This window comes from Agaricus bisporus (genome assembly GCF_000300575.1).
Source record: "Agaricus bisporus var. bisporus H97 unplaced genomic scaffold AGABI2scaffold_14, whole genome shotgun sequence".
Classification (NCBI taxonomy): domain Eukaryota; kingdom Fungi; phylum Basidiomycota; class Agaricomycetes; order Agaricales; family Agaricaceae; genus Agaricus; species Agaricus bisporus.
This window is the reverse complement of record NW_006267349.1, coordinates 378,413-405,344: the sequence shown is the minus strand read 5'-3', so window position 1 is coordinate 405,344 and position 26,932 is coordinate 378,413. Positions and strand designations below refer to the sequence as shown.

General features: G+C 46.9%; 9 protein-coding genes across 9 annotated transcripts; 5 read left to right on the top strand and 4 right to left on the bottom strand.

The window, feature by feature from the left end:
- The first annotated feature begins 175 nt into the window (after positions 1–175).
- On the top strand, positions 176–1,993 carry AGABI2DRAFT_195807 (hypothetical protein). Its single transcript, XM_006456752.1, has 11 exons — positions 176–336; positions 403–513; positions 567–668; positions 721–816; positions 872–948; positions 1,000–1,085; positions 1,135–1,219; positions 1,274–1,319; positions 1,376–1,445; positions 1,499–1,754; positions 1,808–1,993. The coding sequence occupies exons 1-11, from the start codon at positions 252–254 to the stop codon at positions 1,898–1,900; spliced, it is 1,107 nt and encodes a 368-aa protein (XP_006456815.1). The 5' UTR covers positions 176–251; the 3' UTR covers positions 1,901–1,993.
- Positions 1,994–2,191: 198 nt separating this feature from the next.
- Positions 2,192–3,876, top strand: AGABI2DRAFT_122703 (hypothetical protein; the record flags this gene model as incomplete). Its single annotated transcript, XM_006456751.1, has 5 exons — positions 2,192–2,431; positions 2,490–2,840; positions 2,889–2,966; positions 3,022–3,126; positions 3,172–3,876. The coding sequence occupies 5 exons, from the start codon at positions 2,192–2,194 to the stop codon at positions 3,874–3,876; spliced, it is 1,479 nt and encodes a 492-aa protein (XP_006456814.1).
- A 2,241-nt stretch (positions 3,877–6,117) lies between these two features.
- Positions 6,118–7,254, bottom strand: AGABI2DRAFT_154300 (hypothetical protein; the record flags this gene model as incomplete). The annotated part of the gene is made up of 3 exons (XM_006456750.1): positions 6,118–6,121; positions 6,154–7,184; positions 7,237–7,254. The coding sequence occupies 3 exons, from the start codon at positions 7,252–7,254 to the stop codon at positions 6,118–6,120; spliced, it is 1,053 nt and encodes a 350-aa protein (XP_006456813.1).
- A 2,765-nt stretch (positions 7,255–10,019) lies between these two features.
- Positions 10,020–10,387, top strand: AGABI2DRAFT_139448 (hypothetical protein; the record flags this gene model as incomplete). The annotated part of the gene is made up of 1 exon (XM_006456749.1): positions 10,020–10,387. A coding segment is annotated over exon 1 (222 nt), but the record flags the coding sequence as incomplete, so codon positions are not given.
- A 328-nt stretch (positions 10,388–10,715) lies between these two features.
- AGABI2DRAFT_188630 (hypothetical protein) lies at positions 10,716–13,450 on the top strand. The gene is made up of 3 exons (XM_006456748.1): positions 10,716–11,664; positions 11,720–11,848; positions 11,895–13,450. The coding sequence occupies exons 1-3, from the start codon at positions 10,727–10,729 to the stop codon at positions 12,484–12,486; spliced, it is 1,659 nt and encodes a 552-aa protein (XP_006456811.1). The 5' UTR covers positions 10,716–10,726; the 3' UTR covers positions 12,487–13,450.
- Positions 13,451–13,568: 118 nt separating this feature from the next.
- Positions 13,569–14,720, bottom strand: AGABI2DRAFT_53097 (hypothetical protein; the record flags this gene model as incomplete). Its single annotated transcript, XM_006456747.1, has 5 exons — positions 13,569–13,917; positions 13,976–14,200; positions 14,257–14,359; positions 14,411–14,505; positions 14,566–14,720. Coding segments are annotated over 5 exons (927 nt in total), but the record flags the coding sequence as incomplete, so codon positions are not given.
- A 533-nt stretch (positions 14,721–15,253) lies between these two features.
- AGABI2DRAFT_122698 (hypothetical protein) lies at positions 15,254–16,054 on the bottom strand (the record flags this gene model as incomplete). The annotated part of the gene is made up of 1 exon (XM_006456746.1): positions 15,254–16,054. The coding sequence occupies one exon, from the start codon at positions 16,052–16,054 to the stop codon at positions 15,254–15,256; it is 801 nt and encodes a 266-aa protein (XP_006456809.1).
- Positions 16,055–21,414: 5,360 nt separating this feature from the next.
- On the bottom strand, positions 21,415–23,325 carry AGABI2DRAFT_211959 (hypothetical protein; the record flags this gene model as incomplete). Its single annotated transcript, XM_006456745.1, has 8 exons — positions 21,415–21,613; positions 21,667–21,865; positions 22,050–22,215; positions 22,309–22,540; positions 22,595–22,634; positions 22,688–22,777; positions 22,830–22,892; positions 22,940–23,325. 7 exons carry the CDS (start codon positions 23,323–23,325, stop codon positions 21,697–21,699), a joined length of 1,146 nt encoding a protein of 381 aa, XP_006456808.1. The 3' UTR covers positions 21,415–21,613; positions 21,667–21,696.
- A 170-nt stretch (positions 23,326–23,495) lies between these two features.
- AGABI2DRAFT_188626 (hypothetical protein) lies at positions 23,496–26,464 on the top strand. The gene is made up of 15 exons (XM_006456744.1): positions 23,496–23,600; positions 23,656–23,718; positions 23,765–23,952; positions 24,006–24,093; positions 24,171–24,353; positions 24,410–24,518; positions 24,572–24,587; positions 24,644–24,785; positions 24,845–25,132; positions 25,191–25,373; positions 25,425–25,434; positions 25,501–25,523; positions 25,570–25,680; positions 25,741–25,910; positions 26,032–26,464. The coding sequence occupies exons 1-15, from the start codon at positions 23,532–23,534 to the stop codon at positions 26,123–26,125; spliced, it is 1,737 nt and encodes a 578-aa protein (XP_006456807.1). The 5' UTR covers positions 23,496–23,531; the 3' UTR covers positions 26,126–26,464.
- The last annotated feature ends 468 nt before the right edge of the window (positions 26,465–26,932 follow it).

The window sequence follows — 26,932 nt, the reverse complement described above, 5'->3', positions numbered from 1 at the left end:
GTCAGGAGTCCAGGACGACTATAATCGACTTAGGCTGTCAAGTCGGATCCCGAGAGAAGTGGTGCATCATTAAACGCCAAATTCTGAGATTTAATGATGCTCATCACTGTGGGCTGATGGTGAGCTGATCGTCATTGAATGTGGTAGTCAACAAGAGAACCGACCGCGATCCCACCACATCAACAAACCTTTCTCTCAACTGACCCACATCTTCACCAGACCGTGGCCTGTTGTCCTTCCTTCCAGCGCACATGCCACCTCACGCAGAGTCGACTCTGGTGTTCGACAGCTTCGACTTGGACCTGGTAGTCAAAGTCCTGGCTCAGACCGCATTCAGTAAGATGCCACGTCGCCCGAGGGCTTTATCTCCGAATATTAACAATTGTTCTGTTAACCTTCCAGGTCCATTCTTTACATCCTTCGTCCCTGTTTTTTATTTCTTTCAAGGCGCTAAACTTACCGACCCGATTGTGGTCAACTCGGCTCTCTATTGCTTGGCTGTTTGCTTGTTTCGTGAGAATCCTTCCGTCGGTTAATGGAAAATACTCGGAGCTCAATTATCTCAGGGCTCTTAACATGGATATCAACTTTGTACCGGAATCAAAGAAGCATATTCTCCGCGCCCAGTCCATTAGACTGGGGCGAGCAAATTGTGGTTATAACGGGAGGTCAGTAGCATTGACGTCGATAAAAGTTGTGAAAATGCTAAGTTTGCTGCAGGCTCTTCCGGCATTGGAGAACTCCTTGCTAATACTCTTGCTGTTCGAAACGTCACGGTCGTGGTTCTTGATGTAGAGCCTATTCAGACCGAAAACTGTTTGTGCCAATATTACTATCCACACCAACGCCCGGACTCATGAAAGGATCACAGATAATATCACGTATTACAAGTGTGATGTGTCTCAATGGTCAGAGGTGGAAGCCATTGCAAGACGTATTAGAGACGAAGTATGTGCCATGACCGAAGTTGAGATGCTCGAGCCCAACCTTCTATTCTAGATCGGAGAGCCTACCATCCTTGTTAATAACGCGGGCGTTGTCCAAGGAAAGTTGATCCTCGATTTAAATGAGAAGGATGTTCAGCAGTAAGTTTGATCGTAGCCTCACGAATCGTTGCTCATGGTAGCCCGCCAGGACATTCGGCGTCAATGCTCTAGCTCACTGGTGGACCATTAAAGCGTTCCTTCCGGATATGATCAAGAAGAAATCGGGCCATATTGTGAGACGCATCTTTAATATTCTATCCCGAGTCTAATCACCGATTGCCAACTAGGTAACCCTTTCCTCTGTCATGGGCATCGTGGGTTCCCCGCAGATGAGTGAGTTGTGCAATCACCGAGTCTGTCACATAGTATGACTTAACTCCGGGTATTAGCTGACTACTGTGGCACCAAAGCCGCTGTACGTTCCCTGAACGAGACCCTCCGTTTTGAGCTTGATAATCAGTAAGTCGTGGAAATGGAAGTGCTTGACTTTTTCACTTACAATGGGTATGCAGCTACAAAGCTCCTGGAATTCGTACGACGCTTGTATGTCCCGGTCACACCAGGACGCGACTTTTTGCGACCTTTTCAGTGCCGGGTCACTGGCTCTACCAGTTTTTCTTCACCTCGGTACAGCCCATCGATATTGTCAAACCGATCATCTCCGCCCTTGATGCCCAAGAGTCGCGGACAATTATGGTTCCCTTCTTTGTCAACCTGACAGGCTACATCAACCATCTACCAAGTTTCTTGATTGACTTTGCACAATATGCAAGTAGCATTTTACTTTGTATGGTGAACCCTATCTTAGGTGCTGTTTCTAGGTCGCTTGCTCGACATATGCGATGAAAAACTTTAGAAAGATAAGCGGGAGGCGAGAGGAGGAGGGACCCTTGGAAACACAGGGTATATATTGATGCAGAATAGACGTCGTCGCGGACCCTAGTGAGACTGCATACCTAGACAGTGCTAAATAAGAATGCAAACTGGAGGTAGAGCCGCGGAAAATGACGTCATGTGTGTGGCCATACAGTGTGGTTCACTGGATCAGCATCAATGACAGCGGACGGCCTTCCTCTGCGCCCGGCGCCTCCATCTTGGCACCGGTGCGCTTGTTCCCCTTATCGTCGCGCTTATCACCCACTCTTCTTTCCTAGCCTGATCCGCACCCCTCAAAAACAGCCTCCCGCCGCCATGTCTGTGCCCCAATGAGCACCTGCAACATTCACGACCCTGTTCACAGCGCAGCCGCCTCATGTATGCCCCATGAGGACATGTGGCCCCCATGTGAACCAGCTGAAATAACCGACATCTCGCCTTTCGAAGCGAACAAGCACGTCGCCATGGTACGTGATGTCTTTCACTATGTCGCCGCTGCTGCCTCACCCGTACCCCTCACTCAGCGCATATATCAAGAGGACTCCAGTTGGGCGGAATACCGCGACAGGGTTGGTCTCAATGCCTCCGATTCAAGCAGCACACGACCAACTGAACCTTTTGTCGCAGGATGTTCTGCGAGATTACTTCAGAGACCCAACCAACATCGTCCTGCACTCAAATTACCCGCATATAACACCGCATATAGTCATATCCCCGGCACCTGAAACGCCTGAAGATTTCTACACCCCATGGAATAACTGCACGCTCCCTCAGTGGTCTGGCTTTCTGATGGTCCCGCCATACGACTTGACCACCGGGCGACTACGCTCTCCCCATCAACTCCTTTCTAAAAAAGCCGATCCTCGGTGTGCTAGTGACGATACTATCGTCAACGAGGACTCAAAAAGTGAAGAAAAATCACTTATTTCTTCAAATGACAAAAAACATGCTTTCTCTCGTTCTCAGTTCGACTCGTTTGTAAGCATTCTGCATGTCAGATAGATTCCTGGCTGATAATCGATCTAGGTCGAGTCAACTGCCAATGAACGATTGATATTGTATCATGTGGTCAAAGCACTTCAAAAGCACCTATGTAAGGCTGTGGTAAGTCTTCTTTACCAGCGCTACTCTTAGAGCTCCCTGACCATTCCCCCAAAAGGCATATGCTGCTAGCGCTCACGCTGCGACGTTTTGTCGTCGTTATGAAATGCCAGAGTTACTCGACTCGGTTGAACGACCGTTTGTTTGGGTCGACCCTGCTGAGGTATGGCATTTCGATCGCGTATTTCCCGTCATTAACAAGCTTTAGCCCATTCTCCAGAGCAATAGGCAAATGCTTGGTGGAGCTATCATTATCGAGTCATCTTCCCCCCTTACTGTACCGCATATCATTATCAACCTCGCGCCTTGCCAGAATCCTTGGACTCCGTGGTATAACGTCGTCACCGATCCCCAAGATGGGCGATATCTCACTGTTCCTTCTCCCCGTGTCAATTACATTAATGTGGATCTGGACGAAGAGGAAGACTTGCCCGAGTCCAGATGGTCGATATCATCTGCTGCTTCCTCGCGGCTGACCTTGGTAACTGATATCGACGAGGAAGAAGATTGTATGGGAGAAGATGCTGATTGCGAGGACGACAACGATCCCGAAGAGGATCATTCGCCACCTTCACGACCTGGCTCTCCGGGACCTGAGACGCCGACAGATGATTCTGCATCTCTCCACGGGTTCTTTCCCATGCGGCCACTAAGCTTTGCTATTGACGAAGACGATGAGGATCGTGCCTTGGCCCTTGCCATTGCCAAAACAGCAGTAGAAGAGTACTATCATAGTTCTTCTCTTCGTTGTTCTCTACCGGTGATTGAAGAAGAAGATTCTCCTGACGAGGAAGGATTCCCCCCTTTGTATCCTCCTCTCGGAGCGAGTGAAGACGAAGATTTACCTTTAGGGGACGATTGGTATGCAGGAGCACCTACACGAACATCGGTGTCGACTATACTTGTCGTATAATCAATATTCCGCGAGCTTGACTTCTACGTCGCCACTTGCCGCCACCGTCTCCTTTACTTTAACTCATCGCTTCTTCTTTATGGCACTCGGTCTACTTCATCTTCACCTTCGTTGGTCACACATCCATTTATCCCCCATAGCTTCTATCACGATATTCTATTCGCATCACACAATTGAAATGACCCTCGCATGCATTCATCATCACACATCTATCATCTCAATTGCAATAATCTCACTGCATTTGTGTATACTAGCCATGATCCTTTTTGTCGGCATCACCGCTATCTTACCACTAACTAACATAGTCCCTCGTTACGCATCATTGTCGATCTGTTTGACCCGCACACACTCTTTTCCGATAATATATTTGTACCATTAGTTGTATGTATTTCACTTTGGAGCTGTTTGTGGGGTCTCCACCATGTCTACCTCCTTTGTGTGTATTGTATCATGTATACATACTACTACTTTTTGAACGAGCTAGTCTCGTGCCACTTGCCTCTTTGACATTTGCAATCCCGAACACTTCGGTTCACATCGATGTTCATCTTACCCCGTTGAGCACGTTATTTTAGGCGGAAGCCCTCACACCAGTTTGCTTGGGGTTATGTTGATATGTACCTTTTGTCTGTACCGATCAGTAATAGAATGACATTTCTGACATGACGGACAATGTAGACTTTTCTACTGGACCTCCTGACGCAAAAGTGACTACATACAGTACATATAGAGTTAGGTGGAAAGAAGAAACAAAGAAAAGAAGGTTGGGTGGGAAAATCAGTTAAATTAAAGGTTATGACATCAGAAATGAGATAATTGATGACGCCTCGAATAGCTTTTTTTTCCAAGAGATATTACTTGTGCAATGTGTATGAACTGTATAGAAAAAAAAATGAAAATGGAATGAAAGGAATGTGAGGATGGGTGGAGTACATACAGTAGTACATAGTAGATCTGTTCGTGCCTGGGATTTAACTTTAGAAATTACATATTGGTGTAAGTATATGGGTGTGGTGCTGGACCCTAGTTTGGTGTGGACCGTGTGGTGTTACTGTACCTGAGCTTTGAAAAAAAAAAAAAAGGAAAGTGGAGACGATTAGACACGGATAGGCACCCTAGGGTACCCTTAGGTACCGTAGCAGTGAGTTATCATTACTTGGCGATGACGATCCTTTTCACGATCGAGTTTTCTGAGGGAGAGAGAAAGACATATACACTCTGTGCGCCGCAGAGCGCTTGGCATTCTATTAGAGCATATAGTTCTACTAGCTGATGACACACTGTTGCGAATCTACTCGTTGAGAAATAAAGAAGTATAAATTTTCTGTTATACAGACATACAGTAAAGAGATGTGGGATAGATAGTATTGAAACATTGTAATGACAGTTTCGGAAACAATCGAGTTTTCTAAGAACAGTGATGAAAAGATATGTGTTAGGATACATTAGGGACTTAACCTAGCACAGCCTAGCACTTGATAAGAATCAATACAGTAGCGGCATTCAAAACAAAAAAAATAGGGTTGAGAAGCAGGATAAAGCGCCAGTTTGGGGTACACATACATCAACCCAAAATCAGATTTCAATTGAGATATCCACCGGGAGATCGAGTGTGTTCGTATCGGGAAAAGACGAAGAAAGGGGAAAAGGAGTTTGTGAAGGGAACGAGGTGTAGGACTTATATCTAATAAAACAGGAATGGTAGAAAGGGGATTGGAGTCGATAGGGGGTGAGGCCTTGGGGAGAGTTAGAATTGCCCGACCTCCCTCTCTTTTTTTGCCATACAACATAAGAGAATGGGGAAAAAGCCACTGCCCTGGCATTAGAGCGTGCTTGGAATTTTGCTTGATCGGTCGCTTAATGAAAGAACTATCGCCACACGGAGTGAGAGAGGTGAATTTGATTTTTCCCTTTTTGATTTCGTTTCTTTTTTGCTTCGCGGTATATTCATCGCCAAGGATGTCCGGTCGAGAGGGAATTCCATGTAACGAGAGCAAAGATAATCAAGAAGAGGTGCTTAGCAGCCGCGGAGCAGGGAGTGTGCTCGCGTTACGTGCTTTCTGTTCACCTATCAACAAAATTATGAGGGGTTAGATACGCATCACGAACAATGGACGTACAAGTATATTGGCTGACTTGAAGGTCGAACTGTATAGGTGATTCACGTTATGATCGCCCAACGTTTTCGAGAACCTGTTGACTAGACCGTACTTGTCTGAAATATAAAACAGGAGCAAGCTCTCAACTGTATCAATTATATAATGGGAAAAAAGTGACTTACCCAGCCCAAACCTCCTTAGATCAACCTGCAAGCATTTTAATTCTCCAATACTCATATCCGCACCGTCATCATCATCACTTATCTCATCACCTTCATCACTTCCAACTCCATATCCCTCATCTAATTTTACACCAAGCTCTAAACTCCCACCACAAACTAAAAGATGGCGTTGCTCAGGTGGAAAGAGTGTTGAGAGAACTTTCACATCGGTAGTTAACGATGAACCTTCTTGTGTGCGAATGAAACTGAAAAACGGGACGGTAAGAGGAGATGGAGATGAGGATCTTTCTTTTTGTGGTTTTTCTAGCAGTTCGTCTTCGTGTATCGAGGATGACGGTGTCGAAGGAGACGTCATTTTTGACTCAGATGAGTTGTCGGATGAGGTGTTGGTATCGATGGAAAATAAACTTCCATCACTGCAAACCCGCGAACGAGGACCCGAAGAGGCCACGGCTGGGCTCGATTCATGATCATGAGTCGTGGAACTCAGTTCGACAGTCGGACCACTATACGAGGAATACGGGGGGTATCTGTGCTCGCCTTCCTCAGGGTCAAGACTTTGACACGACGAAGGGATCGAGAAATCTGAATCGGGTGTATTTTTACTGTCTTTTCGTCCAAACGAAAAGATAAGTTCTGGAAAAGCGACCAGTTTGACGATTTTCATTCCCCAGCTATCAACACCGAATTCTTCTGAAAGACCGACACAGGCGAGCTCGGAGTCGAGAACACGCACTTCGTCAGCAGTCGGCGAGAGAATTTTAACATCTTCTCTGGAAGAGACATGGGAATGACCATGGGGTGTGATGGAAATAGAAGACGGTGTACGAGATTGCGAGGCGAGGATGGAATTTTGGGTGAGTGTGAGGACAGTTGGTGAAGAAGTTATGGAGTTTTCACGCTCCCTTGAATGCGAGTTCGGCATAAATATCGAAGGGGTTGATGACGAGAACGTCTCGGATGTATACATGTCGAACCCTGCAGTTTCGAATAATGTTAGGACCTCGTGTAGACGAGCTTCCCTAACCTAGAAAAGATTCATCAGATGGATACATTTGCAGATCAAGGGGATGACGTACGAAGATAAAGTCGCACATATACGAGGACTGGTAAAGAATCGAAATGCCGGCGGCTGCGAGAGGTGCAGAAAGCTCATTGACCCGCGCGCCGCAACCGCCTACAACAAAGAATATATTTTTGTGGAAAGAAGTGAGTCATAAATAGCACCTACCATATTGCTCGGCATGTGAGTCAATTTGAAGGGCATTCCATGGCTGGTAGGATATCTCCACTGGGTCCCTGCGCATTTTTTGCATGTCTTTTCTGGCAATGACATCGAAATCGTGCACATGTTCATAATCTACAAATAATGAAATTTCAATCTCGTTAGCAGTGATCGTGAAAAAGGTAGGGCTGGGGTCGAGGATATGTCTGAGAATGGGGTGGGAGAGCTCTTGAAGTCGACTCCGTGGAATATGAACGAGAGCTAAAGGCATGGGGAGGAGAGATATAGTGAATGCATCGGCCATAACAGATGGGAGGACGAGAGTGAGAGGCAAGTTGGAGTATATAAACCAGGTGAATTGCTTATCTCCGTGCGATGAGAGAGGTAATTTACTCCTATCTTTTGAATTCTGCTCTCCGGGTCCTTTCCTCTCGCTTCCTTGCAAAAGAACCCGATTTCAATCCGGAACGCGGGTCAATCTGCCTCATGTCAATCTTCGAGTCTTCCAGATGTACTGGGCCCACCTTACATGAAGAGAAGCCACTGCACCTTTTCTCGAATTCGCCTCCAAATCTCAAATTATGCGGCTTGAGCGCTCAAGGTCCTCTGGCCTAGCGCTTGGGCCTTGGCTGGCCCGCTCTAGACAGGTCAATTGTGCCACTTCATTCAGTTGCTCGATACTGCTGGGGATCATCTCTCGCCTCGTACTTTTTAGAGTGTGTCGGATTTTTCGGTTCTAATATGGTAATGACGTCGGCTCCAGAGTCCGTCCAGTCGAGAGTTACTCAGCCTAAGCGCGCCACCGCCAACTTGTACCAGCTTGTACCTACCTAGGCTAAACAGCGTGACCCTACTTGGCATAAACGTTCTCGGCAACAATGGTTCGACGATCTTATCATATAACCACATTTGTCGTATAGCCGAATTTCCATCTCCGAAAAGCTACGCAACCCGGTGGGCAAATGAAAGTCCCAAAATCATTATGATTGGCATCCTTCGCCCGTCCGGTGACTCTTCAGTAACCTCAGTACCACTTACAAGCGATCACCGCTTATCTTGGTTTCTGAAGATACCCTCGTGGTGAGTCTCGAAGCCATTGAAAGGATCCACGAAAGGGAGAAGGACTTCTATGAGTACGAAACACACCTCGATGGCACCAACCTGGCGTCATTGCTAGGTTATCAGATCGGGTCAAAGCATTGCTTTGCACACTGTATCCCAAAGGTCCCATTGCCTTTGATGTGTGTTCCATTAGGTGGGTGGTGCGTAATTTTTTGATCGCACTGAACAGGCAGGTAGACTTCTGTCATCTTACGTGTCATATCTCTCAATGGTCAGGCGGGCGTCTCACGATACCTTCACTAATAACACTTCTATGGACAAGAAGAGAAAAAGAGGGAAAATAAATAATACTACGAAGAGACAAGCCAAGTAAACAAGCAGTGGGTCGAGTGAAGCCCTCTATCGACAAGCCGAATTACATTTGCATAGTTGATACACATGAGTACTTTCGTCCCTACTGATATTAATACACCAATCCTAATGATGACAGCGAGACGGCATATTTAAACACTCCCAGTTTACACTTTGACCATTTGGCGTAAGAAGTACATTATTCCATAATGTTCATTATTATTGATCCATTAACCCCATGGAGGACGACAGACGATCGGGCACGAAACTTCGAGTTCTATACCCGCTGACTCCTCTGTTTGGACTGCCTTAGCCCTTCCTCACGGCCATTTGTTGCCCTAGTCCTTCTAGTTGTTCGACCTGTCGAAATCACATTCGCGCTTGCTTTATGCGTGGAAATAGCAGATAAAGGTAGTGGGTTATTTTTTTCAATCGGAGCTCGCTGTAGTCGTGGGCGTCGAGATGATCTGGCGGAGGATGGAGGATGGGAAGATTCTGCTCGTCGTTTGGTGCTTCGAAGATTATATCGCGGGGTTGCAGGGGATATGGGAGAGGATGGAGTCTGCTGTACTGAAGCACTAGGTGGAGGCTCTGATATAGACGGCCACTTGCGGGAATCAGTCGACGTTGGTACGACGGAAGTCTGTAGCACTGACGGGGTAAGTCGCTTTGGCCCGGCGCATGCGCGTCCGGCAGAAGTGCTACCAGGAGCCATTACGGGCACGCGACCAACCACGTTTGAAGAACGTGATAGATGGGGCGTCCTAGCTCCGCTGCTTTGTGGTCGCAGATTTGAATCAGCCAACCCCATCTGGAAATATGACATGGTTCTTGTAGAGTGAGTGCTTTGTGAGTCAGTTCTTGTTGACTCGAGTTGTGGCGGTGGGAGATCGGTGTCTTCGTCCATTGTCTCTTCTGATGGCCGCTGGGGGGAATGATTTGGTGTAACAATGGGCGTATGGACCCAAGTCTCAACGCGTGGCGGATCTGCAGGTTGCCTATGAAGAGGCTGGGATGAAGAGAATGATGTATTGGTGATATCGTACGGCAACATTGAATGCGTGGGGGAAGGTTGTGATTGTGGCTGAGGTTGCGATTGTGATCCGAGATCAAGCATTGCGTCCGCTCTTTTAATTTTAGGAAACGAGCGACGTGGCGGAGGCTGCAAGTCGCTCTCCAGCACTGGTTCGGTTGGCGTTCTTTCAATTTTTCGTGTTGATTGAAAAGTATAAGCTTTCTTTTTGCGTTCTTCTTCAAGGACATAATGGGGATCGTTAGGGTCATTCACGTCTTTAGGGACAGAAGGTTGGATTTGACGAGGTTGAAGATAGACAGTGGGAACTGGAGGCAGAGTGCTCTCATACGCAAAATCACGGACTTTGACGCCCAGTTCTGCCAGCATAGCGACAGTAGGTTGTTCGGACTGCCTTGGTCTTCTCCGCAACACCGGAATACCAGAGCCGCTCACTGGCTTGGGTACTGTGGCGGCTGAGTGATTTGGGAGATCTCCTTGACTTTCTTTGTTAACTGACAAAGGATCGGACGAGGTTGACTTTGGGAGAAGAAAACGCGTTGGAGCTCGACTTGAGGATGAACAGGTCTGACTATACATCATATGCCGACTCACGGGCGTCTGCTGGCTTGAAGCGAACTCATTCAAGGTTTTCGCAAGTGCAGGTGCATCTTGGTGGGTTTGAAGCAACGACTTGTGTTTAAGTTTTGGGGACGGCTGGGACTGCTCAGTCATGTTGGTTCTTACAGATGGCGGTTTTGGAGAAAGAGCGACTGGACACGGACTGCGATATAAGCGTGTGTCCGGCTACCTAGCGCCTGTCCAACAATCAGCCACGCGCAAATACTAGTCAACACATCAGGCACGTGTTTGACCAGTCATGTTTCCTCTTTCGGCCACATGCTATTCTCCCCCACCCATGTTGCGGCGCGTATGGAAGCCTGTCGCTGCCACTGTCGTCCTCGGCGTCCCCTCATACTACGTTTACCGCTCCTACTCGCGCAATCCATCTTTTGAGCTCTCCATTCGCGCCAGAGGGCCGGACGGCAAGCCGGAAATGAGCACGCGGCGCATCGAGATTCTTCCCCTTAAGACTCTTGAGGATCGTATTAATCAGAATACCTCGGTTTCGTCTCATACAAGCCCTGAAGGAATCAGATGGAATCATACTACTGCATTTCTGGCCTCCAATGACCCGATAGAGGACGCCAATGCTACCCAAATTGTACATAGAGATTACTCTGACCCATCAGCTCCAGGCGACTACCTCTTCTTCACGGTCATGGACGGGCATAGTGGCACCCACACATCACAACTTCTTTCGAAAGTTCTCATTAAGGCTGTCGCCCTTGAGCTTCATTCACTCTCAAACCCTTCATCCAAAATTGACTCCTCATCGGGCGTCCTCTCGAGTGCTAAGAATCTTCTCTGGAGCCCAAAACGTTCTACCCCTTCTTCTTCTCCCTCCACACCATCCCATCAAGGGCCTGTAGATGCAGATCCTGCACGTGTCTCACATGCCATTGCGGAAGCCTTTGCACGTCTGGACCATGAACTCACCAGTGCTCCTCTCCGTATCCTCGCGAACAACTTGGACGAAGAATCCAAAAAGAGCAGGATAGTCCCAGACTTGAGCCAACACCCGCTTGCACTCACTTCCATGCTTCCTGCTATCTCTGGTAGCTGTGCCATCATGGCTATGTTTGACACCGCGCATCGCGATTTGTATGTTGCCTGTACAGGTGACAGTCGAGCTGTTGCTGGCGTTTGGGAACCTACGGAAGATGGTAAGGGTCAATGGAGAGTTGAGGTACTGTCCGAAGACCAGACAGGCCGAAACCCAAATGAAGCTCAGCGGTAAGCTTCTACCACCTTTTGATTTTGCGTATCCTCGTTAATTGCCCTTCCGCAGGATGCGTTCTGAACATCCACCGGAAGAATCTGGCGATGTCATTCGTAATGGGCGTGTCCTGGGAGGCCTTGAACCTACTCGAGCATTCGGTGACTCTCGCTACAAATGGCCTCGACCAATCCAAGAAACGTAAGTCCTGACAGAGTACTTCCTTTCCCAGCTGATGATTTTATAGCCTTAATGAAGCATTCATGAAGGGTAACGGCAGACCTATTCGCCCTCCACCTTCGCTTTTCAAGACTCCACCATATGTGACCGCACGCCCCGTTGTTACCCATCGCAAATTCACTTTCCCCTCCCCCAATTCACCACCTACCCCATCATCAGAGGGTAGCCAGAAACCCACTCGTTTCCTCGTTCTAGCAACAGACGGTCTTTGGGATGAGCTCTCTAATACCGAAGTGGTGTCTCTCGTAGCAGGTCACCTCCAGGGCCTAAAGGGCAATGTCCCAAAATCCAACCTCCCCTCCCTCGTACACACAACGATAGGTGAAGCTTCTGGTATCGATGGAAAATCAGTCTCGACTCAAGAACACAAGGAACGAGCTGCAAAGGCTGGCAATTGGGCATTCAAGGATGAGAACATGAGTGCTCACTTAATCAGAAACGCCTTCGGTGGTGGAGATGAAATTCAGTTGAGGAAGAAGTTGAGTATACCGGCACCATATTCAAGGCAATCCAGGGATGATGTCACTGTTACTGTTGTTTGGTGGGAAGAGGGTAACAAGGCGGATGTTAATGTTGAAAACGTAAAGGCAAAACTTTGAACCACAAAAGTTGAATACTGGTTTAATTACAAGGGTTGCGGGGATTATAGCTTAATATAGGGCGTATTGCTATCATTTATACACACAAACATCCATTTGTTCTACCTTGTCACTAAACAGGAGCACAAGAAAACCTCATACTAGCAGGAGGCTTGACGGTTTCGTCGGCACTAGAGTCCTCTGGCCTTCTTCCGATGACTCCTCTTCCCGTACGTATTCATTCTACCACCGCTATTGCTTGACCCAATACAACTATAAGGATAGAAGAGTCCCCGTTTATACTTCTTCCCAGGTGAACCCATCGACACACGATGTTTCTGGCGGTTATGGTCCAAATGCTTTTGAGAGCGTTCGTCTGGATTTGTCTCGCCTTCATCATCAGACGACAAAGATTTGGATGGTACAGACGATGTCTTTCCATTGACATGCGGAGTAAAACCCTTCTTACCCGATGATTGAGTTGAACCATAGAAGTTATTCGTTGATATCGGAGATGAAAGTAGTCTTTCGCTGAACTGAGATATCGGCGACGATGGTGGTTTGGTTCCCCGATCCTCGCCCTTGTCACCAACAGCTTCTTCATCATCGCTTTCCACCAGAGCTCTTGCTTTACTCAAACGCTTGGATTTTCCATTCATCACCACATTCACATCTCTATCACTGTCCTCATCACTCGAATCATAACTCTCAAGCAACGCGAGAGCACTTCTCGCTTTAGCTTCTTTGGATGCCTTTGCAGCTTCAATCTTCCTCTTGACTTTTTCCGCCTGCGGATCAATCTTTTTTTCTTCTTTCGCACCTTCTGAACCGGCAGAGTCGTGATTCGTTTTGGCTTTTTTCGTAGGTGAGCCAGATGATCGATCCATGGGCGACGGAAGTAAAGGTCCAATAAAGTTGGACGGTAGCGAACCAACTTTCTCGCCCAGATCTTCTTCCTCAGCGTTGTTAGCAGCACCATCCTCATCCCGTTCCCTCCTTTTCTTCATCCCAGCTAACAATCCTCCCCCCTCCTTTTCTTTGTCCTTGTGCACACCGTTAACCTCGCCACCCTTGATCACGGCTTGTAATCCCTGTCCCTTGTCCCTCATGTAAAACAGGATATATGCGGTTTTTTTGCTCACAGGTGGCCCACTGATCGGACTGGCCATTTCGTCATTCATCTCATACCATCTCCCTGACCGGCTTTTCACGAATGCGAAATAATGTCCCGAATTTGGACCACCACCCGCGTGGCATATCACGCCATATAGTGAATATGTAAAACCATATTGACCTTTGGACATGTATGGTTGAAGATTAAGATGTTCATCGTAGATGACGTGATGTCCAATCTTTCGACCAAGTGGAGAGAAACGTTTGAGGTGGACCGTTAAGACTGAAGGAGCCTCATGAATCGTAAACCTCTTTTCAGCATTTACATGTTTTTTACATCTACACATCTCTTGTCAGAATTTTTGAATCACAACGAGATAAATAAAAACTGGCGTACTTTTCGCATTTATATTTGTCAGCCCCTTTGAGAAAGTCGGGTGAGATGAAACTCCTGAGTGCTTCCTTTAATGAGTCAGCTCTCATGATGTCGAGGCTAAGGTCAAGGATTCGGTCAAATGTATCACTGTTGTGGTCACAGTTTTGACAACTGACACGCGACCGAAGTCGACCGCCGAAAATTTTGTGCACCCAAGTTGCTTCTCCGAGTTTCGCCTCCGCTTTCCTAAAACATGAGTCAGGAAAACACACCAACTACATTGCATTGACAGATAGACTCACGGTGGGAAACCGGCTAGACACGATTTTTGCATGGCATCAATTGCGTAACGAAGAAATTCATGCGAATCCTCCTGGCGACCTCTTCGCATGTGTTTTGCAATGGCTAAGAACGGGTATTAGGTAGACGAAGGATACTGATAGCAGTCGAACACACTTTGCAATCGACCTGAGACAGGACTAGGCGAAAACGGCGAGGATCCCTTGTGGGCCTGCACGGTAACCTGTCGGAAGGCACATACCATGCAAAATCTGTCCCCAGTTTTGCCTACCAATGATCATTATCGTCAGCTTCCTGAGTTTTCCGGGAACGGCTTACATTTTTCTTTGTTGTGTGAAAAGACCTGCCGCAGTAGAGGAGGTGTGTGCAACAAGCATTGGAGGGCGCTGTTCAGGAAACAAGTGTTCCCGGTGTTGTAGAGGCCACAGGCATGGTCACAAGACTCTGGCCAAGAGAGATCGATGGCAGCTGCGGGCGACGGTGTAACAACAGCTTGTTTAGTACCCGGTGTGATGGGTCCCGCAGGAGAAAGCGGGGTTGGTTCAATTTTCTGGTATATGTTGCCATAATGAGCTGTGGTCTGTCAAAGTGCGCATTGCATACCTCCCTGGTGAGTTTGGGAGAGGCGTTGATGGGCTGATATTTGCCCTCTGGGATGGCCAGAGTGCCCGAAGAGGACCCCTCCACGAACTCGATAGGTGGAGGAAGGAGGCTGTTGAACGCCTCGACGTCTCTTGCTGGACGGAATGAGAGAGCATCTTCCTGGGTGGACGTTGAAATTTTCGGAGAGAAAGACGCGGGGAGGAGGAGTGGGGACGCAAGCATCATTGTGGCTGGCGGTCGGTGGAACGCACGGACCAAGCGTAGAGTGCGCAGCGGGGCAGAGCAGAGTGGGGTCGGGAGTATGTTGGGAGTGTGGAAAAGTCATCAACATATCAATTTTGTTCATATAGTCCAATCATATTACATCTACTAGTACACATGATACATCTCCTCAGCTCATAATCCATATGAAAGTCCCTGCGGCTCAGCTACAAATGAATACAAAGGCGGCGCAGCATACTTCTCCGCCCCGAAAAACGAATAATCATACGAGTTGACTTTTGACGGGTCAACATACGCGAGCGACAGCTTCACATCTGCCGGCGTAAGGGGACCAGGGCTCGACGACGCCGATCTCGTTTCGAAGCCCCTATCCGCCACTACTTCGTACTCTGGTGGACCACCATACACTGGTAATCCGTATTTCCAATTGTGCCCGTCCACCATTTGCGGCGGTCGCTGGTACACTGCACTGGATTCCGTATACTGTAGAGCGCGTTGCGACGCCATGGACGCGTGGTCCACATACGGTGAGCCGTAATGCTCCCCGCCATACGCAAATGGGAGTGCTACATCCATGGTACATGAGGGTTGGGTCTCAAATACTTGAACATAAGTCAACCTACCAACTGCATCCCGCCTCACCCGTTCCCAGCCGACTTTGCTGTCAATCGCATTTGAGACGCCTAAGTCGGTGGGTGACGAAAAACATGGGGCCTTCACGTCATTGTTGATTGTGGGCGCACATCGGGATTGGCTACGGCCATACAATCGGTCCTCGATATTTTTGGACAGTATCCGCGGGTCAGGCATAATTGCGCTTCGGCGCGTCCTACCACGTCTGTTCCGCGGTTTCAATATATGAGGGCCCTCGAGTTCATCAAGAAATTCTTTCGTGACCAGGTGCGCGATGCCTGGATGTTTCTGGCGAATGTGGCCGGCAAATGATGAACGGCGGACGATACTACTCTCGGTCATAAATTACAAATTCACCTCCAACAAAGATGCTCGTCTTACCTCGAAGGGCACCAGTGGCATTGGAATGGCTTCCCTAGATGTTTTTCCTTTTCATGTCGAGCACAGGAAGATGGATCACCAAAGGCTTTGCCACAGTAATCACATTTATGAGGCTTTTCGCCGGTGCTGCGTCGCGGACACACTGTCAACAAAACGCAACCCGTGGCGAGAACATGAAGGGCTTTCTTACTGTGTATTGCGATGTGTTTTCAATCCAGAATGCTGGGCAAATCGCATTCCGCATAGGTTGCATATATGGTTCCTTAAACCACCTCGTATCAGACTTTTACAAAACAAATTAAAAAATGGGACCTACTTTTCTCCAGAATGGATCGATTTGTGTCTTTTCAAGTCTCCATTTCGACTGAACGTCTTACTGCACAAATCACAAGAGTGGACCTGGAATATAAACAAGGAACGGGCAACGGGCTCTATCAGCAAACAACCGTGTATTGTCAGGATAATCCTTTACTTTTGTATGCATGACGGTAGAAAGGTGGGAGATAGGCTTAGAGGGAGATCGGTGAAGAGAGGAGAATAGCTCAAACGGAGTACATATAGGTGCGCAAGATATATCAGCATGGACATCCCAAACTGGGCGACGGTAATTCATGATGCCAATTTTGGTGAACGAGTACTCGATCTTTCGATCGTTGCGATCTTAGCAACCATAGGGGAGGAATCTTGCCCTATCTTTTGTACTTTGCCAGTTGCCGCCGAAACGTACCGGGTCACCACCCTCCCAAAAAGATTCAATTCCTCATCGCAAGTGAAATGGGATGGCGGGGTGCAATTCGAGAACAACGTAACATGTGTATTGATGTGAACAGCGAACGCCCACACAAAAAGCCGGCCTAGCACGGAGCAAGGGCAGTATTCACTACACATATGACAATAAACATGGAATTTTACAAAAGAATGAATTCTAAAATCCACAACAAGCCGAACTCATTAGGCTGCTTTCGTTTTCTGAAGTGACAATAAGCATAAGCGAGGACGGGCGATTGTTCCCCAAAACTAAACAACCCTGGCTAACCTTTTACCCGTCAAGAAAGTGAACGGATTTGATATTGTACGGACTAGTCCGTAATTCGGAGCCGTACGGCGCGCCTCCCAGAAAATGCGCCCCAATCAGGAGGGGAGTCGCGGAAACAAAGCAGATGAAACGACAATAATTGCTGGGCAACCATCTTTACTTTAATTACGGTTTTTGGAGCTATTTTTTCCTTTCATTCCGTCCTTAAATTGGAGGGTCTTTCCGAGCAAGTCCCGGTATTTATCCGTTCTCAAGATCGCAGAATAACGCGCCAGTCTGAAGACTACCGTTACCGACGTTGAAGAGGCCGCCCTTTGCATATCTAGATGTGCGTTATTTTGATGATCGAAGCAGTAAGTGCAGCAACATGGACACACAAAGACTCGGCTCAAGGCGATCCCGAAAGGTAAAAAGTGATGGATTGATCGCGTCAAGTGCCTATGCCGCGGTCCGCGAGGGGGCCAATAACGAAGCTTTACATAAGCACTTATAAACATGAACAAAGAAGCGTTCTTGTCATAAAACTGCAAGTGATCAATGTAAGCCCTTTTGTGACAACGTTTCGTCATAGTTCATTGTAATTCAAGTGGGGTCATAATCATGCGCTTTGATGGATGAAAAAGCCACCAGGAATACCAAGCCCACGAGTGACTATCCGATAATTGGCTGTAAAATTAGACGGTGTAGTGATCGTTGTATTTCATCGAGCACTATACTCACGGGGGTAATAAAGTTTCGTAGATTTAGATGAACTCAAAAAGACTCATCGTAATCAAGGGTCAGTTGCCAAGTAAAGGCGATTGATCCGTTTCTTCGCATTCAAAGACAAGCGAGACTTGAGTCGATTTTGAGAGCCAATGTTTTCAAGCCGACATGGTAGACTCCAAGTCTTTTGAGCCTCGCCAGTCTCCTCAAATAGCCTGACCTTAGGCATTAAAAAGTCTCCGAATGGCAGTGTACCGCGGTGATAGCTTGGCTGCATTGGGTTTCCCAGCACACACTTGGCCCGAACGAATTCACAGTATTAACTCCCACACAAACACACTAAAGGCCTCTAAAGGCTCGGTATTTGCATCTCCCTTTCTGAAACAAGCAATAATCGGGATACATAAATTGCCGAGACAGATCGTAATAAAATAGGCAGATTCCTTAGAGAATATACGATGCTAAAACTAGCAGCCAAGAGCTTCTCATTAGGAGTAGACCCGCCCGTGTACCTTGGTGCATATAGATATTTAACTGAAAGCCTGGCATAATTGTGCTCCTCAAGCAGGTGACAACCTAGTTGTTTCACACCAAGGGAGCAGGTCATTGGATAGGAACGTGAGGAGATTGTTTGTCTACATAAGCTTTATTCAGCCTGATATCTGTTCACGAAACAGCGACGCAAAGTAGATTCAGCCTACGATTCACTGAATCAGCCTTCCGGAGAAAATCCGAGTTATAATATTTACACTCAGATATTTATACACTTCTGGCCCGAGTGGAATTAAGTGAAAGGAAACTCTTCACAGCATGTCAGTGAAATCTAAGGAATCAAATCGGATGCTAAGCACATGACTTTTCGTTGACTGCCTTCAACGTCGACCAAGCATGGTAGGGCGGATGACCAAAGCTGGAGTCGACTAAGTGTAATCTGTAAGTACGGATGTTGATCAAGAAGTCTGCATGGACGGTTAGCCCCTGACTCAGTCTGAGTACCTCGACAAACCCTCAAATTACAAATTACCTCCGGCATCGCGCGATTCTATTTTCTCAAACAAGCCACGGGAAGTCATCAAGTTACCTGCCAAGCATCTATCATGATTGATCATCACAAGGCCCCAGCTCAAATCCAGTCCAGCAAATCCGAGAAACATCCCCTTGGCTCTTGGAGCATACAGGAAATTTCTTAACATAGATAAATTGCCAAAGGATATCAGCCCTCAGCCCCTGGTCCCTCCTCCCGATAATGCCTATAAAGGTTGACTATACCTGAAATGATGAGCCGTTTCCCGGGTTCTTCAAGGTCCGAGCCAATCTTGAGCCATATTCGGATTGCTTTGTCCGGCTAAACGTGCGTCAGTAAAAACATGGTTTGCAGGCATGTCAATATATGGAAATCCAGTGCAGCATGGCAATACCTGACAAAGATACAATCTCAATACTACCCAGATTCGTTTTCTCCATGTATCTCAATAGTTCGAATATAGGTCCATGTCTGCATTGGAGGATGTTACTGACGTGAATTTATGAAACTTTGTCCGGACTTTGGGCATGCAACCTCCGAAAAAAAAAATGTAGACGTTCCCATTTCCAAAGGTCACATTTCTGTCCAGTGCTCTCAGGGATCCAGATTACAGGATTTTTCCGGACCGGCATTCAGAATGCATGATAAATCATCAGGGGCCGAATTAGTAGAGATCCAGGCAAAATCTGTCCACGAGATTCGAGCAAAAACATGGCGATTCTTAATACCACCGACTGTCAGACGATTCCAAAAGAATTCCGAGAAAGTGTGACCCTCTCAAATCGAAAATCTCAAAGCATTCAATCATTACTATCACTCCAAAAAAGAGATCTACATAGATCCAACTCTAGAGCTCACACTAAGCGTCAGAGTCACAGAAACGAGAGATCGTCGGGGATACGACTCGGACATGTAGGATAATTAACCATAAGTGAAATGGGGTCGTTATTAAAAGCTCTTCTAACATTTGTCTATGCCCCTATTTCGGGCAAACCCATGTTTTGTTGGACCCAATCGAGTTTATGGCCGTGTAAAGTCTTTTCATGACGGTGTAACGAGTGCATTAGACTTTTTTTAAAAACTTTATTATAGTATTTCTTCGATGAGTTCTCCTGTCTCTGAGGACAACACATTGGAAGTTGAACCTACATAATCTCTAGAGCAAGGCTCCGTGTGGTGCATGGTGGTACATATTCAACTCACTACTTTATTTATGGCAACTAGGTACTATACTAATAAAAGTTCTCGGATCTTCGAAGAAATCAACTACCGAACATCAGCGATTTGTATTTCAAGTGTATTTTTTTTTTTTTAGTACGGTACGGCGCCCGAACAACGCCGCGACTCAAATTTCAATTAGGATGTTCTTCGCCCTTATTCTAGTTGCGCTGGGCATCAGAATTATTTCCCTTCGTCGAAGGTCGGCTGGTTAGGCTATGCCCTGCTGTGACCCCCCCGGAGGGTCGGAATTCTGGGACAGGCACTTCATGCTGACGTTGCCCCTTGAACTGCCCAGTGATAATACCTTTAAGCACGGTGCTTACAACATCATGTGCAGTAAGTATATGCATACTGGTCGTCGACAGAACATCACCACTGATTACTCGGCCATCCCTCTTGAATAAATTAGACTCCTGATTTCATTGAGATAAAATCTATACACAGTCGCTGTTGGAGTGATCATCCCCAGCTGACTGAAAGTACTATACAGTACATGTGGGAGTATGTAGGACTAGAACTAAAAATATGTCAATTCAATGATGTTGCGCAATCGCTGCGTCATTACTTTAAAGACGGTCGATGACCGGGTTTCTCTGCTCTAAGCTCAACAACTAGTACATAGTAATACATACGCTGACAAAATATGATCAGCAATTATCCAGGGTAAAGTCTAGAATCTACAGCTACAACCGATGTTCAGATCTTTCAATTAGAAGCCTCAAAGCTCCTAGAAATAATCATCAATGAATAGTGATTGTCAATGATCACAACAATCGAGGGTCAACGAAACGATACTAATAACAAATAAATACTCCTAAAGGAAGACCTGACTCCAAGACAAATGCCTAGAGAGATGAAGGTTTCTCAAGAAGTGGTATCCTGAGTATATACATATGTACCATATGATCATGACGATATTTTCTCATAACCTCAAGGTGACGTTCAGGGCTAAAACGTTCGAATGTAATGAGTTATTTCAAAGATTTAAAAATACAACCATCCCATGGCGCTTTATTCTTCTTGCGTAGTGGAGTGTGTTGTGGTGCCTTGGCGTATAACTCTGTAATACTTGGTCGATTTTAATTATACAGGACAAATGTGGCGTAGCTTTGTCTCTGAAACGACGCCTCTGGAAGTACAATCGGGCCCTATTTCACTCCATTGTCATTCGGGGATCCGAGACTCTCAAGTCTTTTCCCAAGAAACTTTCTCTTGGCGAACCCTCAAAACACGATGAACCACAAGACGCAACAATGACTGATCGAACGCTTTCAGAAATACCTACAAATTTAAAGGGACATGTGAAACCCAACTTGAAGAATAATTCGTTTTTGAATTAGCTTTTCCGCGTTTGAGTTGTTATCAAATATTACAGGGTATTACAGGCAAAGGCAAGAAAGGATTTTTCTCGGGTTACTAAAGAGGCAGATGTGTTTAGTACATATCTAGGACCGGAAAGATAGGGGGACCGCCCTGGATTCGGGCCGCAACAACTTCATTGCTCACATGTAAACCCTGTATGGCGCACGCGACCCTGATAAAATCAGGTCGAGATGTGCTAGATGTGAAAATAACTGGTGGACTTACATGCATATACCATATTAGTTCGTGGACGGGTCAATTACCCAGCCCCGGACCATCGATCCTCTTCGTGATCCTCTCGTCCATCCACGGCGCGACGGCCCAAAGATCGCTCCATCCAAATGATGCGAACTGTTGCCTTCCTGCATTGGGCAGAGTATCTGATGCAGCATCTTCTGATGGAACGATGATTTGTGCAATTAACCTACGAATTTCGTAATAGCATCGACAAACATCAACAAAAGAGTGTTGGACAAGGCCGATACAACAATTTGTTACAATGGAGATGACGGGGAAAGGCCGAGTCAACATGAGTTGGATAGAATCGATTGTTTGTTTCTGGATTTGAGCGACCGGGCTCCAAGCTCCAATGATGGCAAGGCACGTACATGAGTGGACCTACCCAATGCAAATTATCCTCGTTTGCGGGGCTACTGATCCAGCGTCTGTCACCACCACCAGGGGTGAAAAAAGGATAATTAGCATAAGCGGCGGATGGCACCGGGTGTTGTATTTGTGTGTATGTATTGCTTGTCATCTCATATTCTTGGGACACTAGAATAGATGTCCCATGGTTGAATAGTGTGCGAATGAGAAGGCAGGGTCGAACAAAGCTCGAACCGTGCAGGCGAGAGACAGGTGACTTACGATAATGAGGGACGGATAAGACTGACATCAACGGATAGGCGCCGTAATCCTGAATATGATCATCCGCGTTGAAAAATCTTCGACGGCAAGTCGTGTTTGATTTGATGTGACCTCTGCCAATTCCGGGCGGCTGGACAAGCATATGTGCATTTGGGTTGATAGTCAGCGTCGTCTTGGGCCTGGACAAGGTTCCAAAGGCGATGATGCGGACATCAGTGAGCTCAAGGATAACCTGTGACCGAGTTCAACTTTGATGATGTTTTGGGCTCGGTAAAGAATGGCAAACCCTTTGCTGGGTGTCGAGGTGAGTCATGTTGTTTTGAAACCTGCAGAACGGTTGAGTTCAAAGCAAGGATAATGAGATGAACTAAGGACACACTTCATGTCGTCAAATATGACAAAGGGGTCAAAACCGCGTGATGTGGTTTGTAGTTGGTTAGCAGAGCCATTTCGATTCAGAACCATGTATCTGATACGATATATCAATTGAGAGTTTGACGCGTCAGACGAGGGTGGAGTACTTTGTCCAAGCTTCATCTGTGGTGCAGCTTGTAGTACTGCGGTGCCATACGCGGTGGAGGATCCTGCAATTGATTGAGGAGGGTTGAAGAGTCGATTACAAACGACAGACTTAAGGTAAGCTTCCTTCCAATGCGCGTCTTTTTTCCATTTTGCCCAGCTGGGGAGGAATCTTCGGCGAAAAGCCTCTTCCCATTCGGACTGTTTGAGGTTGGGCAAGGTGGCTTGGAAGAGGAGAAAAGAGGGGCGAGCTCGGGTGAGGATGTCGATCCAGTTGTGTCGAGGAACAATACTACGGACGCTGAGGTGAGCGAGGGCGGGCTCGTAGTTGTGGGTGCAGAGATTTCGGAGGATGGGTTTGCGCCAGGGGTTGAGGGCGGGGTCTGATGCGACGGTGTGGAGGCGTCGTGAGAGATAGGCGGCGACGATGAGGTCGGCGAGGGAGAGCTCTGCGAGGATGTCAGCGATGAGCTCGACGGGGAGAGTGTCGAGGAACATGTGGTGGAGGTGTGTGCTAAAGATAGGCCAAAATGATCGGGACCAGATATTGCGCTGATATACTACGCTGCTTCCTGCCAACTCCACTCCGAAGCTAATCCTGCTTGCCATGGCATCTGTGACCTGCCTTCCTCCGATAAATTCTCTCTCTTCTCCCACCACTCCGCATGTCCTCCCCCTCCACCTCCCCCCTCCGTCCCGGCTTCATGACCACCGACTCTCTCAGCGTCTTCAATCACAGCTCCAGCTTTGGCGAGCTACGACGCGGCAGCGGCGTATATATATATCATTTTATTTTGCCTTTGGTTTCCTGACCTTGGCTCTCCTCAGACCGGCAGTGACTCGCCCTATTCCTTTGCCTTTAGCGCACGCTACAGCACTCTTTCAGAAAAAGTATGCTCCTCCTCGGCCAATTGATCCCTCCGCTCATTGTTCCAAGTACTCTCTTTCACCAGATCCCCGGTCGTGGGGCTCAAATTTATCGCCAGACGTTGTTGAACCGGACGACTCGCTCCATAACCCAGAAAACTCATTCAACGCCGATGGCACACGCTTTGCATTTTCGGCGCGAGGCATCGCCAATCTCGGCTGTCTTGCCATGCTCAGTACTGTCTTTCTCGTTCTCTTGTAAGCGCAGCGTCAACCTACATTTATCAATGCATTGCCTATACTCTAATTAGTATTGGGTATCCCATAGGCATGTATGCCACCTCCAAGTGGCCCAGAAGTCCAGGCTTTAATATTGGTGGCATTAACTCAACGGGGCAGGTAATCTATTTTTGTCACAACACCTCGAAACTCTATTCTTATCTTCTGTTCTCGTCCTCGAATGTACCCCCTCCCAGGTCCCCTCCTTGGGTAATTTCGGTCTCATAGACCTAGACACTCCTCAAGACGTTCTTTTCAGAAAGTCACTTCGAGACGGAGAGGACTGGATGCTTGTATTTTCCGATGAATTTAATACTGATGGCCGATCATTTTATCCCGGCGATGACCCTTATTGGGAGGCCGCGGATTTGCATTATTGGGTGAGTCTTCTTATTAAAAACATCATGCTCCAAGGCAATGTATCATCTCCTGCCAGGCGACCAACAACTTGGAGTGGTATGACCCCGCTGCTGTCACAACTGTCAATGGCTCCTTGGTTATCACTTTCTCCGAAATTCCGTCTCACGGCCTCGATTTCCAAGGAGGTACGTTTCATCGAAAGCATTAAATCCGCATGCTTAAAACCCCGCATACACAGGTCTCATCTCCTCATGGTAATTGTTTTTGATTTCCGGAATTGTGACTCATAATGACTGAAACCGGACTAAAGGAACAAGTTTTGTTTCACCGGAGGGCTATTTGAAGCTGCTGTACAACTCCCGGGAATTAATAATGTCGTCGGCATGTGGCCAGCCATCTGGACAATGGGGAATCTCGGCCGCGCCGGATACGGAGCCACACTAGAGGGAATGGTAGATCTCCATTTCACTTTTCCGCTTTTATGTCCTCGCCATTCAAACTCAGCTTTCAGTGGCCATATACATATGACACATGCGACGTAGGAACCGCACCGAACCAAACAATACATGGGCTCCCGATCGCTGCCACTATAAACGGTGATCACCTTTATAATGACGCACTTTCTTATTTGCCGGGTCAGAGGCTTTCGAGGTGTACATGTGATGGTGATGACCACCCCGGACCAAAACATCCAGATGGATCGTATGTCGGCCGATCTTCACCCGAGATTGACATGTTCGAAGCCCAGATAGGTGGAATCCCATTGAGCGGTGAAGTTTCGCAATCTGCACAGTGGGCTGTAAGCAAATATTTTTATGATTTTGAGAGGAAGATGTTTCTGACAATGCGAGATATAGCCTTTTGATGAATCATATCTTTGGGACAACTCGACCGCGAATCTGGTCATTACCGATCCGAGTATCTCAGCAATAAATGGTTTCGTAGGAAACGTTATCCAGGAGGCTTCCTCAGTGGTAACAAAAACAAACCAACGATGTTATGAACTAGTCGAAGATTGCTATTCCGTCTATGCCTTTGAGGTAACGTACCATTTTCTAGTGTCTCGGAATCTATGGCTAACTGCGCTCTAGTACAGACCAGGTATGTGATTTAACGTTCTTGGCGTGTGACGCCGGTAATTAATTTGCCCCTGTTTTAAACGAATAGGCTACGACGATGCAGTACGTTCTGTCTCGTAAAACTCATCACCACTAATCTGACCTTGAAATAACCAAGTACATTACATGGGTATCCGATAGCCAAATTTCATGGACACTCAACTCAGGTGGCGTCGGTGCGAATGCGGCGGTCGAGATATCCGCAAGGCCTGTACCACAGGAACCTATGGTACGTTCCCCGATCTGATCTAATGAAATCCTGTTTATGGAATGTTCAAAACGCACACAGTACATGATTATTAACCTTGGCATGTCCGAAAACTTTGGTACCGTGGATTTCAGCCACCTCACCTTTCCGAACCACCTCCGCGTGGATTACGTGCGAGTGTATCAACCTATGAATAAGGTTAATATTGGATGCAACCCACCTGAATTTCCTACCCAAAATTACATTGATGCGTGAGTTTTTTTAAAAAATTTTTCGTTGATTCTTCCTTTCATGACACTTGTTCATTTACCATTACATGCTGGGTATGCATGGTTCTGTATCCACATATCACTTACGAACCGCAACGTACAGACACCTTGAGGCTTATTCAAACCCGAATTTGACGACTTGGAGAGGTGATTATGGAAAACCGTTTCCGAGAAACAAGTTGTTAGAAACCTGTTAAGCAGTAGGAAGATGGTATATTCCAACTTGGTATCAACCTTCTTGCATACGTTTTTTTTCTCGCTCTCCAGTTTTCTTTTCTTTTCTTTCCTTTATTACAGTGCTCCTCGCTACCTCCGCCTGTACCCGCGCACCCACGACACCCTTTTTTGGACCAATCGCTCTTTTTGTTTGCACAGTTTTGAAATTGCTTTTTTTGTTGTTGTTGTTGTTATGTCAAGTTATACATACTCGCTTAGAATTTCCGTTTTAGAGTTTTCTTTTTGTATATACCCTCCTCTGCTGTTGGATGATACTTACACGATATATTTAAATTTATTCGTATGACGTGGGGGCAGTGATAAAAGGACCCTGGAATGAACAGGAACCAAATTCGTACATATTTGGGGAGCTTGAAGTATGTAAGAGTATGTCGCCCTAACGACTGGGGTGGTAGCGATGGAGAGTGAGGTTAATAAGGGAAGGTCATTTGAGCTCGAGGGTCAGATGACTCAATGTGTCGGAGAGCGCAGCGACGTCGCTGGGTCCGATATAGAAACCGCGTACGAGTTCAGGTGCTGTAGAAAACAGCATAGCCCCAGATATACGATTTTTTGAGGCGACGAACAATGAAATTGAAATTTGCTCGTGAATCAGTAGTCTAGACTTGGAGATGAAGAAAAGAAAAGGACTGACTTTGTATATGGGTTCATAGAATACATGTTCCAGGGTTCCTATGTCGGGCAGAGTTCACCCTAGCGCTTTGCAGAAAAAAAAAAAAAAAAAAAACTCTCTTCACCTTATTGACAAAGAAATCATACTCCGTCCA